Raw genomic sequence first — 16805 nt, 5'->3', positions numbered from 1 at the left:
AAATTACCAAGTCAAATTGAAATGAAGCTAGATTTACGACTCACCTGAAACAGAGAAAGAAAAAATTTGATTAGTTACTTGAGAATTTAATTATGCGATATCAAAGGGCGATGTGTCAATGGAAAGGCCCCTCGGGACAATTTACGGACATGGTAATTACGAGAAACTTTAATTAATTGATTGAATTCCCAAAAGTTTGGTTATTCCCAGTTATACCTGTAAGCATTCCCAGAGCAAAACAGTCTCATAATACACATATTAGCATAAATATTCCTCTGGGATCACGAGACACTGCATTGGACGAGCCAACACTTCACTCAAAAATTTGTGATAAGGAAAAAAAACATCTATAATTAGACACGATTTTTACAGATTGTTCACTATTGCTACCGCACGGGGCTATTGGTCGTATATTTACCGACAAACGCGTCTTGGTGAATACAAATGAAAGAGACTTATCTTATCAGCCGACGTCAGAAGAGATAAGTGAGGAAAAAAGTGGTGGGGATGTAATAAATATGTACTCATAAAGTGATGCCTTCAATACAGGTGCAACATTTTCATTTATGAGAGATTTGTAAAGAGAGTGGTCTATAGGTGTTACAACTTTTATCAGTCGACAGTTTTACTTACATTTTATAGTATTTTGAGGTGAACTCACCATGAAAACTTATAAAGTTGTGAAAAAAAAATATTTATACCGTGAGATGGAATAGAATTATTGAATTATTCGTAAATATTTTACTTCTTTTATGGATAAAGACCTCCAGAAGCGGTAAATAAATTGTTTTGTTCATTTGAACGAACGAATCCTGATTTCTGTTAGAAAACTTCTCGAAGACGATAAAAACGTCAAAACCCACCGAAGGTGTTACCTTCTCACACCTCCATAATCCCCAGATTACCATGCGGATAAATCTCAGGAGTATAAAATTGTAATGAGCTTCCCTGGAATAATCAATACCGCATTGCATCTAAACCGATTGCTCCCGCACGTGGGCTCGATATCCGATAGTAGGAATTTTATTGACGCCCTCTTTGAAACTCGAGCAACGCCCACTATTCCTCCACTTCTCGTTACCACCGATAATTCCACTATCTCCGAATGCCTGTTCTCTCATTTTTCGAAAATTGCACTGCACCCACAGAAGAACGTGAATGGAGAATAAAGCATGATTATTTGCCGCGTCCACTGCACTGATGGAAAATAATTTTTCCTGAGAAGAACATCTTCTCTGGAGTCGAGAAACGAAAGAAGAAATTTCTCCGAAAATACTATCTCTCATTGAAAGGCGAAAAATTTTCATTCAATAAATTTATACTCGTTCTAAAGACGAAGCAATTTCATTCACAACAAAAAAACGGAATTTCTGAAATACATTCTCAACCGATCAAATTATTTTCAAATTTTCTTATCTAAAACTCAACATTTTTTGATAGAAAAAAAAACAGTTTCCATTGCACCTCGAAGTAACACAAAATATGTTGATAAAAATTTTGTTTCCTCAGCTCATGAAATGATAAAGTTATAAATGTTTTAGCCATTAGTTTCGTGACCCACGAAAACATGCACTTCTCAAAAAACATTTTTTAATCAGTGTATGTAGCGAATGGCAACTAGAACTTTTGTTAATATATCATATGTTCGTGTGAAGTCGCACGTTAAGATCGTAAATCCCCCCGCGGCTGTTCTGACCGATCAATATAAACCATAGCAGGCTTCACTTGCGATTATAGGGGATGTCCCGTACAACTCATCGCAGTCCATGTGTCCTTGTCTGCCCTCTCCCCATTTGCCTGGCATTAGAGAGTCACCCCCTCGGAATGGATTTGAAAGTGAAAGTGTACAGTACAATCCCTCGTGACTGTTTCCTGTGTATGTGAACACCGCAATACTGGGGTATGCAATAATCTCATATGATACTGGCATTGTTGCTGCGATGGAAACATGCAATGGGCCACTGTAATTTCGGAGATTGCTCCTATTTCGATTGTATTTCATCCATGTGAGAGACCACTTGCATTTCTAACCCCTCAATACTAATTTATCCGAGGTATTTTGCAATTGAATAAGTGGAAAATACGACAAACACGCTTGCTAATCGATTGAAATTTCGGGGATTATGTGGTAGTGGTGGTCAGCAAACTGCCTTTGAATAGCATTCACCGAGAAAAATCGAGGAATTCCCCAGATACATGAGGATTTCATAATTCAATTGGGCGTACGCATCATTACAAAATTCAATAAGCATCGAGCTTTGTGTGATTATGGAGTGCTGTTGATCACTACAATTAATTAAATGACTGGAAATTTCAATGAGTCAGTCGTCTGATTGACAAAAATAAACCAGATGAATTTTCACCAGCGAGAGCCATCCATTCATGTAAGAAAAAATCCAGAGGCAATTAAACAACAATGCAATTAAACAATCACTGAAGTAAACCAATGTCCAATTACCATGCGAAAGGGAAATCATGGGTGCGTGAATTCACCCACGTGCTCACCAGACGTGTGACTTCTCACAATTATTTTTTTATTTTTACTGACAGACGCACCTCGTGAATCACTCGTTGAACCAATAGTAATGGCTTTAGACACGTCAAAACGCACACCGTTTGACGCTAGAACGTAAAAATAAAAGCATTGAGGGTGGTGGTACGAGGGGAGAATGCCTTTTACCGAAGTTGAGTGCAATAAAAAAGGGGAAGAGTCCGAGCTGCATGATTCAGGAGGGTTGGTCTATGTCCTCTCTCTGTCATTTCTCTTCGCTCTCTCTTACAGTAACGCCATCAACCTCCGTGTTCTTCAACGGCCCGATGGGAAAACGTGGTTGTATTAAAAATCGATAAAACCTCGACCGCACGGGTTTCGAGCACCCGAGAGCTGGAGGTTTTAACAATATTTCACATTATTCTAGTCTAGGTAAAATACGAAACCCGAGTCCTCGGAGATGACACATTGAATCATCCCGAGAGGTATAAAGATTCCGAGAAAAACGTCGGTAAATATTTTGGTAATTTTTGTCACCTGACGTAGTATTGAACATTCATGAATTAATGGGAATCCATAAACATCAGGCAAATACATTCCTCAATTTAAAAATCATTAAGGATTTAATGATGTTTAATTTTTGAATGACGCTTGAAATTTCACAATTTTTTTTCTCCCAAATTGAATTTAATTTCGCTCTCGGGCTCAATCAGCCGCCGCAGCTGTATTAAAAATCGATAAACCCCCAACCCCACGGGTTTCCAATATCCAGCAAGTGGAGTTTTAACAATCTTTCATATTATCTTGGTAAGAACGAGGGCTCAACTCCCCTGTGGTGACATATTCAATCATCCTGACCGATCGAAAGATTCCAAGGAAAAATATCACGTGATATTTTTGTTGGATGGGCTACTCCCAACTTGGGGGTGGAATAGTATTCAAAATATTTTTCTTTCAATACTCACATTCGGGGGGAGCATTGGCACTGCCTCCGCATCGTTGATTTTATTCAGCCACCGAAGCGAATAGATAAAAGATGTTTTACGAAAACAGCGTGAGCTTTACCCACGAGATGACATCGTAGACACTAAAAAAATTCAACACACATACACACATACACTCGCGTAAATCCCAAAAAAATCCGTCGTGTAATTGCGTGTCTCGACCGCGATCGAACGGTGTAATGAAAGAAGAACCAAGTGTACACTGCAATATAGACTGCTCATTGGTGGGGGTGAAAAGGACGAAGAGGGGCGACAATGCATCCGACAACATCCCCCTTGCCCTGTTGGAGCTTTGCTACAATCAATAGTCGTCCTACCGTACACGAAGACTGTAATTGCACGCTTTTCGCTCTTCGCTCTTACGTTACCCACCGTCACGATGTATTGGGGAGCTTTCCAAAGTTTCGATGGATAAATTTATCACTATTTAGTGCATTATTTTTATCTGGCATTTCTTGTTTCAGTGAGTGAGATACAACAGACAAAGTGGCATGACGCCAACTTGGCAACGAGACAATAAAACATCAATTTTAAACGATCATCGTCTGAATTGAATACAACTTGCTGTAGAATTGGGAAAACAATGATATTTCTCAGAAGACAATCATCCGAACATAATCACATCAGCACCGAATGAACGAATTTATGTACAACTTGAAGATGAAAAGAATATTTACATAATTTCGAGTGAAAATCACCCAGGAATTCCACACCTAATTTAATCTTCCAATTAATTTAAAATTCAAGCTCATATTTATTTGAATTTTCTTCCTTTCTCTCACTTTCATCCAATAATTCAGCCCCAAAACTGACAATCTCTCTTGACGTTCTCGTCTACTTAAAAAAACTAGAAATACCCGACTTTTCCTAGCAAAAAAAAATTTCTAAATATATTTCATTGTTCCTCCACAACTCGGCAAAAGATCCGCTGTAACGGCCGGCAAATTTCCTCTCAGTATAAAAAAAAAATTGCATACGTAGAAGGGAGATCGAGCGCCAGACCAAGGCCAGCCGTTCCAGGGGCACGGTAGTAAATTAAACAGTCCTGAATTACCTGGCACACCTCCAACCTGGTCAATGGAGTGCTACATGCATAATACCCACCCGTTAAGGTACACAACGCTGCCAGATTAATCTTTCGATGAAGTCTATTACGGTATTCCATTGATTCAGAATAATTACTCTACTCCGGCCAATTGTGAATTTTCCAAATTCTCAGAAATCAAACTGCACATGTTCCCTATACACGTGATAAATATCTGTGCAAATCCGCCCACTCCCTTGGGTCACTGTAAACCGAAAGCATGAACATTACCCTATCGCGAATATTATCGTGTGCCTTAACACGCCATCGAGATCGGACACACCGACCAAATGCATCTCACTTTGGTCTACCTGTCTGCGGCCTCGGTGTCTCTATCTCTCTGTTATCCCCGATATTTTATTTATTCTGTTTCAGTTGTTTGCATGTATTGGCTGTAATGTTGATTGGATGGTTGAGCTGCCGTCACTGAACAGTAACCGCTATAATTGAACACTTCAGTTTGTTTGTATTGTTACATAGTCACGCGGCACTAGATACATACCCGGTAACTTTCAAAACGAGGCATAACTATTATACTTGACATTTCTACCACGAGATAACTCCACCGATCGACTGTCAATGAATTTCTGCCTTGTCAACCGTTACCCAGAACAAATTATTTTAACGCTCGATACGTAATCGGTGAGTGAAATTTAGATTGATGAAAAGTACATTGCGTGAGGGAATTTTGACGTTTTATGGAGTGAAAAATAACTATTGCGCGGTCGGAGAAAAATGGTAATTTCATGGGCAGTTGACCAGTAATTCTCGGGAGAGTGACATTGAATTTTTTTTTTACCAGAGAAATTGTGGTACTTCGGACGTTAGTGAAATTATAATTTTTTACTGATAGGAATACAAGAATTCCCTAATCATAAAGGTGGAGTGTTAAATTACGCGAGTTAGTCGAGTTTTCCGGTTTTTTTTTCTTTACTCTAGTCATCCAGCACTATGGGAGTGTAAAATCTAGGCCTCACAGTTGAAATTGCTCTAGTTCAGTAAAAAAAAAACGAAACACGCAGTGATACCGAGAATATGAGAATTATCCGTGCGTTGAATGCTACTTGAAAACTAATTTTCAAGAAATTCTCATAACTGTGACCTGCGTTTTAAAAATATGTCTGGCATCTCAAGAGCTCTTAATCCTCAACAAGCCCGAAAAATGCAAAACATCATGGAATTTTTAATATAAAAAAACATTGAATTCCTTTCAATTCAGAATGAAGTTTGAGATTTAATGAAGTTTTCCTTGAAATCACAACAAAAAATCTGGTCTTTTTACTGAGACAATAATTTCCACTCGCTAAGAGACCCAAAGAAAGGTATGAAATATGCCCTCAAGCGATAGTCAACAACATAGCTCCCTATAATTGTTGGCATCCCTTTCCGAGCAAAGAAGATCGTAAAGCCCAATGTACTCATAATAAATATTTCGCCGAACGCACAGGAAGTTGCTCCCGGCGAAGGTTACCTTCCTCAGTAGCATTATTTCCATTACCTTGATAAGTTCTTGCTACATTGACGTCTGCCTCTGGAAAGCAGCTCAATCATCACCACATCGTCACCACCTCTCTGTCACTTATCACAAAAACTCCTCAAAGGAATAATCTCAAAGTCTTCACCGGTGCATTAAAAAAAATATCGGTAAAGTCAAAGAGACATACAACACACACACATAGACACACACACACACCTCAAACTATAAAGCTCTTTCTTGAACGAACGCGTAACCACTTGGAAAATTTCAGAAGCCGCACAAAGAAGGCCGTTTCTACTTGCTCTGATGTGTCGCGATGCAGACTCTTTCACAGCACTTCTGTACCTCTCTCTTTTCGAAGTAACTCCTCCGTTCCACGCGCACATTCACCAAAAAAAGTGGTACAAAAACGGGAGCAAGAGTGAACTAAAAAGTAAAAGATTATCGAAAAAAGCGAGTGGTGGAGTCTATGGATAAGAACAGAAGGAAAAAAAAATATGTATAAAATACTAAAAGCTCAAGTGAGAACAATGAAAGAAAAAATAAAAGCTTAAGCCGAGGAGAGGACGAATGGCGGTCGAGCTTTTGCCGTGGATACGGACCAACTATTTTCCACCGAGAAAGATGGAAAACTCAAGTACATGAAACTTATATTTTATATATAATCTATCCTCTAACCTTTCTTATGTGAGTCAAGTGCGCGTGTGCGTAGTCACAGTGTGACTATGCGCGCTTGTGCAGAGCTGGAGGGAATTATAACTCACATGTTATACCAAAGAATCCAGATTCGCAATTCCAGAGATATTCATTGATCATTGAACGATAAAAAAAGGGCCGGTAAAGCAGGTAAAAAGGGCGCGAGAGCACGAATGCGGAACGAAGAGAAAAAAAAAGAAAAAGGGCACAGGAAAACAAAAATTGCGGGACTTCAACTGAAGGTACGATGGTTAACGGAATCGTTAGACCGGGCTCGACGTCATCGCTGGAACGTCAGAGGGGTGAACGAGAGGAGCGTCGCGACGTCGAGCCAACCAATGTCTGTCTCTATCGCACTCATGTCTCCATTCAGTCTACACGTTAGGGTTTTGTATGCGCGTTGAAATTCTCTGTCCCCTCGTTATCCCTGGCAGTCCCTCGCCCCTTTTGGATTCTGCGCGATCGCAGCGTCGGCCGATGCTCCCTTTGTTCCGCCACACATATTTTTCGATTTTACGTTGTGTGCATTCAATGGTGGTGACAGAAAAACCTATAGAGTCGTGACCGATTCATGGTTGATATCCTTCTCTTTGATGTCACAGGTTTTTTTTTACACTTTAAAGAAACTTCATTTATTTTTGACCAATTAATTTCGGTGGCAGTGACATTTGAAAAAATCATTCGGTCGCAGGTCCACTCTGAGAAGTGCAAGACTTTCCGATACATTTTAAAAGCATTCGTTGGTGGTTGAAGAGGAGACTTGATTGATCGTAATGGAATCAATGGAACAGGACATATTGATGGCTTGAAATTTTCTTTCCACTTCTATTGAGAAGTTCTATTTTTACTCCACTTTCTTTGATATTCAATTTGCCATGCGCTATTTGCCTGTGAGATAAATTGGCAGATGAATAAACGGTACTAATAAATTTAAACAATTCTTTCATCTCTTCATGTACGTAGTGATGTGTTTGTATAAATAAAACTCTCAGTTACTCGTCTGAGCACCGATAGACTGATTGATAGATTTTAAATGTCAAATTTCCCGAATTGGAAATCGTCAATAATAAGATTGAAGAAATATCAAGTTAATTATAGATATCATCGAAGTTTCTCTTCTTAAAAATATTTTGTTAGGTTTCACAATGACCCTTGAACCCCCCCCCCCCTCTTCTCTCCGATGGTAATGTCCAGTTAACAGATATTGACAATTTAGTAAAATGTATTTTTACTTCCCATTGCGCTCCACAATTTTTCACGTTTCTCATGTTCTTGAAAAATATCTTGATTGATCAGTCAATAACATCAATAAATTTAGAAGAATCTGCCATTACTTTATATGGATTGCTTCGTGAATTAATGATGCTGCTACATCAATTAATTACGTCATTAATTGCTCATCGAAATAAGTTCATAGAAGGCAAGAAAAACTTGGTGTACAAAAATAAAATTGGAATATATTCCGTTGGCCTTCTCTACCCACATGAAAGAGGATAAAAAAAAAAGGGGAACTTGCACGACCGATCTCCTCTTCACGGACTTCTGACTCCCGTCGGGTTGTGACTCTTAAAGAGACCCCAGAGCTAAGTACAACGCTCTCTCCCACGTCGTCGTAGTTATACGTGCGCAAGCCTCTTGAAATAGAAACCCCCATCCCAGGTTCTCTCGCACGTACAACGTCCCTCAAAAGAGACTCCTTTCGACTGCTTATACACACCAAGTAATTGCAACCGAATGAGTCTTTGATGTTAACATTTACTTCACTATCTAACATTTTTCACGGCCTCTTATTATTCAAATGTATCAAATTGAAAGTCTAAACCCCCTGCATTCACCATAAGTTGAACGAGAATTATATTCCAATGACAACTGTATGTGAATTCTGCACGAGAGTTAATAGTTAGCGAACTTTATAAATTGAAAATTTGAAAAATCACGTGACTGAATCTTTTGATTGAGTCACTGTAAGAATATTTTAACTGAAAATTTAACTAGTGATTTTCTAATAGTGTAATGGAGGCTTTCCCCCCTAGCAGTTGAACTCTGTATCAATTTTTCTCCAGCTCATCCTTCCTTAATTACTGTACTCCATCGGCATTTTCCTCCACTCTGCGCCTTCATGCTATTAAGGGATTACCTCCAGATTTCTCAGTGCGATATCCAGAAAAATGACGCACATGTCCGGGCATATTAATTAATATCCTGTGAGGCACAGGAGGCCTGAGCCCCATCGTATATATTCCCCCCACTCCAACTGAATTAATAAATTCCCACACAAAAAGTCTGGATAATGAACAAGGGTGAACAACAATCCCCGCACTTTGAGGATAATATTCTCATTCTGATTGTATTTTGTTGTTTATACATCGTACATGCAAGACTTGAGGATAAAAAGTAAATGTCCCAGAATGTCGCATTTTTTAATATCAGATGGCAACAGCAGACAACCCCTCAGTCGCATTGTTCTTCTCGCGGCCATACGAGTAATTTGCAGCGGATGACAAAGTAGCGGAGGAAGACTCATGAAGGTTGTACATACAGTACATACTTTTTGTTTCCACTTTTGCCTCTTTTATGTTTTTCTTCAACAGTCATTCGTCCCACGTCATGAGTAGAATTTCACTGATCTAGCTTCTGGTGTCTGGAGAGAGGAAAAGTGAAAATGGAAGGGTTGAGAAGCGCTCTTCCATGGTACTATTCAAACTTCCATCATTTTCACTGTCATTCGTGAGAAATTGAGTGGCTCTCCATGTTACTCAGTGTATTGTCATCACACAGCGCCAATGAAAAAGAAAAACTCGAGATTTTCCGGAGAAAAACCAACGAAACGAGAGCTAAAATTGTTGAAAAGCGTTTCTCATGTCATTTAATTGTCATATTCAATGAAAATTTCAGAAATTTCATCTGAAAAGTTTATTATCCTTCACGACAAGTCGAGCGAGCCCTTCTCGTTACATAATTTACTGTCACCACATGGAATTTCGGAGAAAATCCAGAAATTTGAGAAATCCGCACATGTTATCGCGCTGGGTGTTCCGGTAGAAAAACCGGGAAACAAAACACAAAATGAAAATCCACAACCATAAATTTCGATATTAGTTTTCTCTAGCGGGATAAAGTGACACGTGTTGAACAAAAGCTCACGTAGTCTCGCCGTTAGGGACACCACGTGTGGCCCCCGCATTTGAGTGCGTGCGACGAAATTTACTCGAGTGTTTGAACATTCGAGGTTCATCATCACCCTCTTTTTAACATACGGCTTTTACTCTAGTGCTTCTGTTAGGGCTCAAAAATAGAGCCCGAGCTATTTGAATTCTGGGACTCATCAAGAGCACCTACACTACCAGGGCCTGCGGCAATTGATGGCGGTACCGAGGCTCTTTGTGAAGCATCAGACCATCGAGAGGAAAAGAGAGTGAGTGTACAGGCTTTGATGTTTGAAGAGTGATATGATTATATTCTGAAATATGGTGTACTCGTGGGAGATAAGATACTTATGAATATGGTGGTTCGAAAGGACACCTATTGCTTACCACATTTACACGAGCTAATATGATACCTTTCCAAAACCAATGAGGTTTAAAAGTTTTAATGGAATTTACAGAGGCGGATAACTGCGGTTAATTTTTCACTGGGGGATATGAAATTCCCGACTGCCACTCTAATGCCAGTGGTTCAGAATACAACAGGAATTTTCCAGGGACTTTATCCAATAACTAAACATTGTAGTGGGTTAATTAACTAAAATCAATTTTTCGATACGAGAATGCGATATTCGAGGAAAAAATACAAATATTCAACATCGGAGTTTTTTCAATTAAAAATAGAAAACTTTTCCCACAGATGTCCGTTGATTCCTTATCTGTGAACTTCCTAGATGACCATCAAAGCGTTGAACCCCCCAAAAATACTCCAAATAACGAAGATTGACCCTCGTGTATGGAAAATGGAACAACCACACGTCAAAGAACGAGAGATAATTATAATTTCATACCCGATGGCTGAAATAATAACCATAAAAATAAGAAACCCACTAATTCAAAGACGAAGTGAGTTTTGTTTTTCTAATTGGGACATCCACAATTCCGTCGAGGGGTCTAGTGAAGATGAGACCGAGGCACTTTGTTCACATGCCAACGCCAGATGTTGAAAGTATGTGTGAAATGCAGTGCTTGACAATGTGTTTCGGATTCCCAGAAGTCTCTGGGATTTTTCAACTCTAGTGATCACTTGACCTTTCAGCAAAATGTGTATTTTCCAGTGTTATCGAACCCCCAGAATTCCCACCAACGAAATACTTGAAAAACCCCTAGTCTCGTTTCAATTTACCATTCTTCGGATAATAGTATTTGAATAATACAACTTATGCTGATGCTCATGCAAATGAGAGATCCAGGTGCACCCCTAGGGTATCATTTTTACCGAAATGATGTAACAAAAGTCTCTACACTATTACACTCAACATCGAAAACGATCGAAGCTGACAAAATGGATAGTGACCATTCGAGTTATGTAAAACAGTGGTAAAGCCCGAGGGGCTGGTGTTGGTGGGGTCTCAACTACTTTAAGGTTTCATATCATTTTCATCTTGATTTGATAACGTGCATCAGCCGTACCCCATTAATAACCACTCAAGACCGGTATATCCTGGCTCGATGAACATTACATTGCATTGCGCTATCTTGTGATATTGAGGTGTTTCATCTGTATTTCTCCAGAGGGCGAAATGGAATGGGAGTTTCATTGTTCTCGCCGACATTTCCCTGATTGAGAGCGAGGTAATTTCGCTTTTATAGCTAAAGGCTCTCCAGGGACATCCAAGTTACAGGTATTTTTCCCGGAATTTTTTGCTTTTTGCTTCCGAATGAAAGCCCTGTTTTTTACTATTTTGAATTTTACACGAATCCCATTTTTCGAAGTTGTTTCCCCTGTAAACCCCATTGTAGACTAAAGGCGTCTGCAATGACATGTGAAATATAGAGGAAAAAGATCATAACCGACTTCTTACTACGCAATGCCCTTTAATCCGAGGGCAATATCTTGCGGCACGTTTCAGTCCATTCAGTCGTCAATATAAACCACATTCATGACTCCCCTCAATAGCCAGAATTTTCCCCGAAATTCGTCATTTCCCGTATTACTTTTCCGAATAACTTGTTAGTAAATTCAAAAAAAAATTCTAACACCTATACGTGGGTGGACGGAAGGCCCCTGGGGCAATGACCGGACACAGAATTTGTGACAAAACGAAAGAGAGGGGCCCTGGCGTTCCATTCTACCCACCCCTAACCCTACAAATTTAATTATTTTCTTTGTCGATGATCAGATACAAAAAATCGAAAAAACCTAACGATGCAGCATACTTAAAAAGTCCTCCCCTATTTTTTCTATTTTTCCCCCATTAGTCTGACTTTCCCCACGAAACCCCTGAAATTTACATTCCCCGAACTTCTTGGAAGAGTAATCACGACTGCTAGAGCATCTGCAGTGACATGTGAAATGTAGAGGAAAGAAATTAAAACAAACTTGTTTAGTAATCAATGTCATTTGATACGAGGACGATATCTTGTGACACGTCTCAGTCCATCCTTCGGTCAATACATGCCGTAGCATGAATATAGGATAGACTTGAGTGAAAGATCGATAGAGCCGTCCTTGTCGGTTTTAGTCAGTTTGAGCAAATAGAGGTCACAAAGACCACATCAATTTTATGTTACCTACCATTGTACACAGTCTGTACACATCCCCTGGCACCCACTCCTGAAATATATTATCGAGCATTGGCTAAGTTTAGATTTCTGGAGGCGCTAGAAAGTCACGTCTATATTTTCTCTAATTTATTATCATTCGGCTTGTTAAGGTGTCATCTTGTGGTGACCTAATCCTACCCAATCGTACACTAAAATATAGACTAAAATATTACACATTCATTTTCTCTTTTACCTTAATTCAAAAACACTGATTTTATGGGACACAAAGTCACTCATTTGTGTCCCCCAAATGTTATCACATGTCCGTCACCATTTTATCAGCCAAACCCGAAGGAATAATTAAAATATATAATTAAAAATCGCCGATTCTGATATTACAATTGTGCATTCATTCAAATCAGACGCACTAGACGTCATGGGAACACTTGACCGTCTCGCTCGATTTTTTATTCGCTCTCACCCTTATTTCTACTCCCCGTCTCCGACGATACGTGATATCCTCAACCCTCTCACGAAGCTGTACACGTCTGTTTACGAATAAATCCTTCAACAAGGGAATTTTCTGGGATTCCCTCGTATATTCTGCGAGAGATAATGCCAGACGAAACTGTGATTGACGATTTAATCAATTTTTCTATCACCACCGAATCGGAAAATTAATCACTCTGACCGCACCCAAGAGGCTAAACAGGGAGAACTAATCACGGTAACTCGGAAGCAAGAGCGCGTGCATCCCAGGAGGTTAATTGGCCACTGGAAATAGGTCGTAATATGACTGGGGGGATAGGCCGATGAACGATCATAGCTAACGTACCGATGGCTTTCAACACTATCGAGCGATTTACGCTTGCTCTCTGGCGTTCTACTCGAATCCTGACATTTCCGATTCCCAGGCGATGCCAATAAGGGGATCTATCTGCTCCTGACAGCTCAAATTATATCGCTATCAGAGGGATATTTGTAGAAAGGAGAAATGTCTTTCAAATGCTCGGAAATGATGGCATGATTGGGACGAGGAAATATGAGGAACATTGATTTTTTCATATTTATAGTAATAATGGTTTGTGCACGTTGAAATCGAATTGGAACTCGTGATATGATAATAATCATTCCGACTATTATGAAGCAAGTGGTTATTGATGAATTTTGGTACAGAATTCTTAGAAAATTTCAGGAGATGAAAGGAAAAAAATTCGGAGCCAATTGTCGCGTCTGTGTGATGACGAAGATTTGTAGGAATTCGATTGATACTCAATTTTCAATTTTATTTGGAGATATTAACGAACGTTTAAGGGGGGAAGCTCCATTTCCGCGAGCTATCATGATAAATAAGTGATTCCATGGCCAGTTTACAGTTTGATTAAATTCAAATAGGGATCGGTGCAAACTGTAATGGAGAAATCTAGTTGTTCTTCATAATTAATGAAATCCACATTCACTCAATCAGTAATCACCATTAACGAGCGGCGATTATTGAGACAACATTTAATCAGTTACAGGAATTAGCTAGTTCTCACTTCGAAAGATAAATGACAAAGTTTAATTTAAAAAAACCACCGCTTGAGGCAGTGGAACTAAACGTCATTTCCGGATAACAAAATTGTGGATTTCACTGAAATTGTTTCCTCTGTCACAGTAGAAATAAAATATAAATCCAATAAAAAAGATCGAACAATTCTCAATAGAATATTGAACAAAAGATGTGCATTGCAGTTGAATGCATCCGAGCGCTCCTAGAACAGGAATAATATTCCACGTAGTGCAGTGTGAATGGAGCCAATAAAAACACGAGGTAAAAGAACTGATCCATCAATGAAAAATCGCGCCAACGACGCACACCCAGTCAAACACTAATTCGATTACCCATCTCTAACATTGGGCTATTGGCTGTTTGCCTGAGTTCACTTGGCAAGAACAACCAAGTTTGTCTACATTTCCATCATTTTTCCCCCCAGTCCATGAAGCTAATTGCCCATGTGTCGAATTGATTTATCGATACTTCGAGGAGTGAAATGAAATGTCGAAACAACGCCTGCGTAAAACCACCAAATTGGGAAGGGAAAATCATGACTAATCCACTAGGATCATTCTCCTGAATAATAACAAGCGCGACTAGAATAGAAAAAGCGTTGAAATTTCTCGCGAATAAACATCACGATTACCACACAATTCTCATCCTTCAGAGTCGTTGCGAAATGGAATATAAATATACCCTAAAAATAAATGTCTCCAGGGATTGCTTCACGGAGTCCCTGACTCCAAAAACAATTCCAATACGATGATAAAAGAGACTGTAAATGGTTTAAAAAAAAAATGGAATAAGACTAACCTGTCATCGTGGAGGCGTTTGAGATCCGATATCTCCAGCTCGAATTTGAATTTTGATACCTCGCAGAGCAATGCATCTCTCTCCCCGATGATCTCGGTGAGCTCTCGCTGAAGACGTTCGATCTCTGCATACTGACGCGTTATCAACCGATTTTTCTCCTCAATAATAGCATCAACATCACTCTCAGTACTATCACGACACGATTCCACCGGTTGTTCGACAACGCTTGGCGTCACAGCGCTCATTTCGTTTTGTTTACCCCTTTGCACTGTCTTTTTTCACACTTTCACTGTCAACATTCACCACTCAACCGGCTGTGTCAACAAATCCCAACGGCAACTGAATTTCTCGGGGTGTGACCCCAAAACTAAACCGTTTTATACCTGATATATATATGTGTATATATATATATTTTAGTTTTATTTCTTCAACCTCCCTCTCTCATGCTCTCGCGGGAAAAACGTACATTTTTTTTTACCACTTGTGAATCAATTTCTTCGTTCATCATTCGGTTGAATAAAAATGATCGCATAATCCACGGTTACAACACTTAACTGGGCATCGTGGGACAGTCAATTAACACGTGTTTTATGATTTATTTTATACTGAGGATCAATAAAAAATTTATCCCCTTTATGTGAGTCCACGCTGCTTACCAAAGTCGTACAACACACGCCATCTTGGCTGCTTCGAGGATCGTGTCGAACCAGTTCAGGGTCTGGCTCTTCTGTCCCTGTTGGGCTCTCACCGGTCCGTGTAATGTCAGGCGTATCGGAACAGAGTTTATTGAATGGTATTGCGCATGCGTGATCCAAAACATCGCGGTGGTCGTTCGCAGCGCATTTCGCTGCTTATTCTTTTGATGGGTGACAGCGACATCTAGAGATAAGCTGACTGCGCGTGAAGAGGTTTTTTTACCGTATGTGGTTACCATGAGTGGAGTCGGTAATACCATTTACCTGGTGAAATGGTAAATCGTTTTTTTTTAAGCGAGTTAGTAGCGGCCGCGGAGAGAGGGGCCGTTCAAATATTGGTGAGCGCGCTTTTCAAATTTTCTTTACTACAATTTGTCGCAAATGCGGATCGGTGGGTATTATACTTCGAAATCTGCAAGTGGCCTTGCTATAACGAATTGAAAATAACAGAGATAAGGAGAGACTGGTTTAAACCGTTAAATCTTTATGCGACACTGAAACAGTTCAGTAATTGTTAACTTGGTAAACGCTCGTCGTTACAAAATTTTAAAATTTATTGAATATTCTGAACAAATTGTTGCACTTTTTTGCACAGGCAGAATAGCACTTATGTAGAATGATTTGAAAATCGAAAAATCAATATCGCGTGACACTATAATTTAAGGAACTCTCCCACCTTCCGTTGCAGAGAAGATATAGTCACATGAAGCGATTAAACTGTTTAGAATACGAGAAGAGAAGATATGCTCCGACGAATACTTGAGACATTATCGAATTGACTTAAAACACAGACTTTTGCTGGGTAAATTATTTGCGAGCGCCTGATGAGCTCAAACAGGCTTGTTTCGATACAATCTGGTATGCAAAATCGCATCTTATCTGTGGGGATAATTTTATTTGAATAACTAAAGACGACTCTGCTGCGTGACGTTGGGAATTTGAACATTTAAACATTAAGAATATATGTCTGATTTATATTTAGTCACATATATTTCAAATATATTTCGGTGCAGATTAGAACGCTCAGGACTATTAAAAATTTCCCTAATTATTCCCCCAAAATCGGGTTCAACGTCACTGTCCTCAAAATTACAGCCTACTATCTGTGAAACTTTAACTTTATCGAGCCATTTTCATTAATTTATCCCTCTGATTAAATAAAAGCTCTTAATGCCACAAAGATTAGATTAATCCCCGATAAAACTCCATATCGATAATCTTTTTCAAATTATCACTCCGCTAATGAGCCATCGACCGCTAGAGCACTAATTCATGAAAAAAAGGGAACTCCATTTCAAGTCTCCCCCCCCCCCCACCC

General features: G+C 39.4%; 1 protein-coding gene across 5 annotated transcripts in view; it reads right to left on the bottom strand.

The window, feature by feature from the left end:
- Siz (schizo) overlaps positions 1–15534 on the bottom strand; it is a 41990-nt gene extending 26456 nt beyond the window's left edge. The window contains exon 1 of one of the 5 annotated variants that reach the window (XM_064124710.1): positions 14793–15534. In XM_064124710.1, coding sequence (XP_063980780.1) covers positions 14793–15037 — 245 coding nt within the window. In that variant the 5' untranslated portion in view covers positions 15038–15534. Of the gene's footprint in view, positions 1–216; positions 409–3456; positions 3632–6077; positions 6643–14792 lie in introns of those variants that run through there. The other 4 variants (XM_064124709.1, XM_064124715.1, XM_064124718.1 and 1 more) reach the window with 4 other exon arrangements.
- Between the last annotated feature and the right edge of the window lie 1271 nt (positions 15535–16805).

This window comes from Diachasmimorpha longicaudata, chromosome 7 (assembly GCF_034640455.1).
Source record: "Diachasmimorpha longicaudata isolate KC_UGA_2023 chromosome 7, iyDiaLong2, whole genome shotgun sequence".
In the NCBI taxonomy this organism is placed as follows: Eukaryota; Metazoa; Arthropoda; class Insecta; order Hymenoptera; family Braconidae; genus Diachasmimorpha; species Diachasmimorpha longicaudata.
This window is presented reverse-complemented; position numbering and strand designations above follow the sequence as displayed.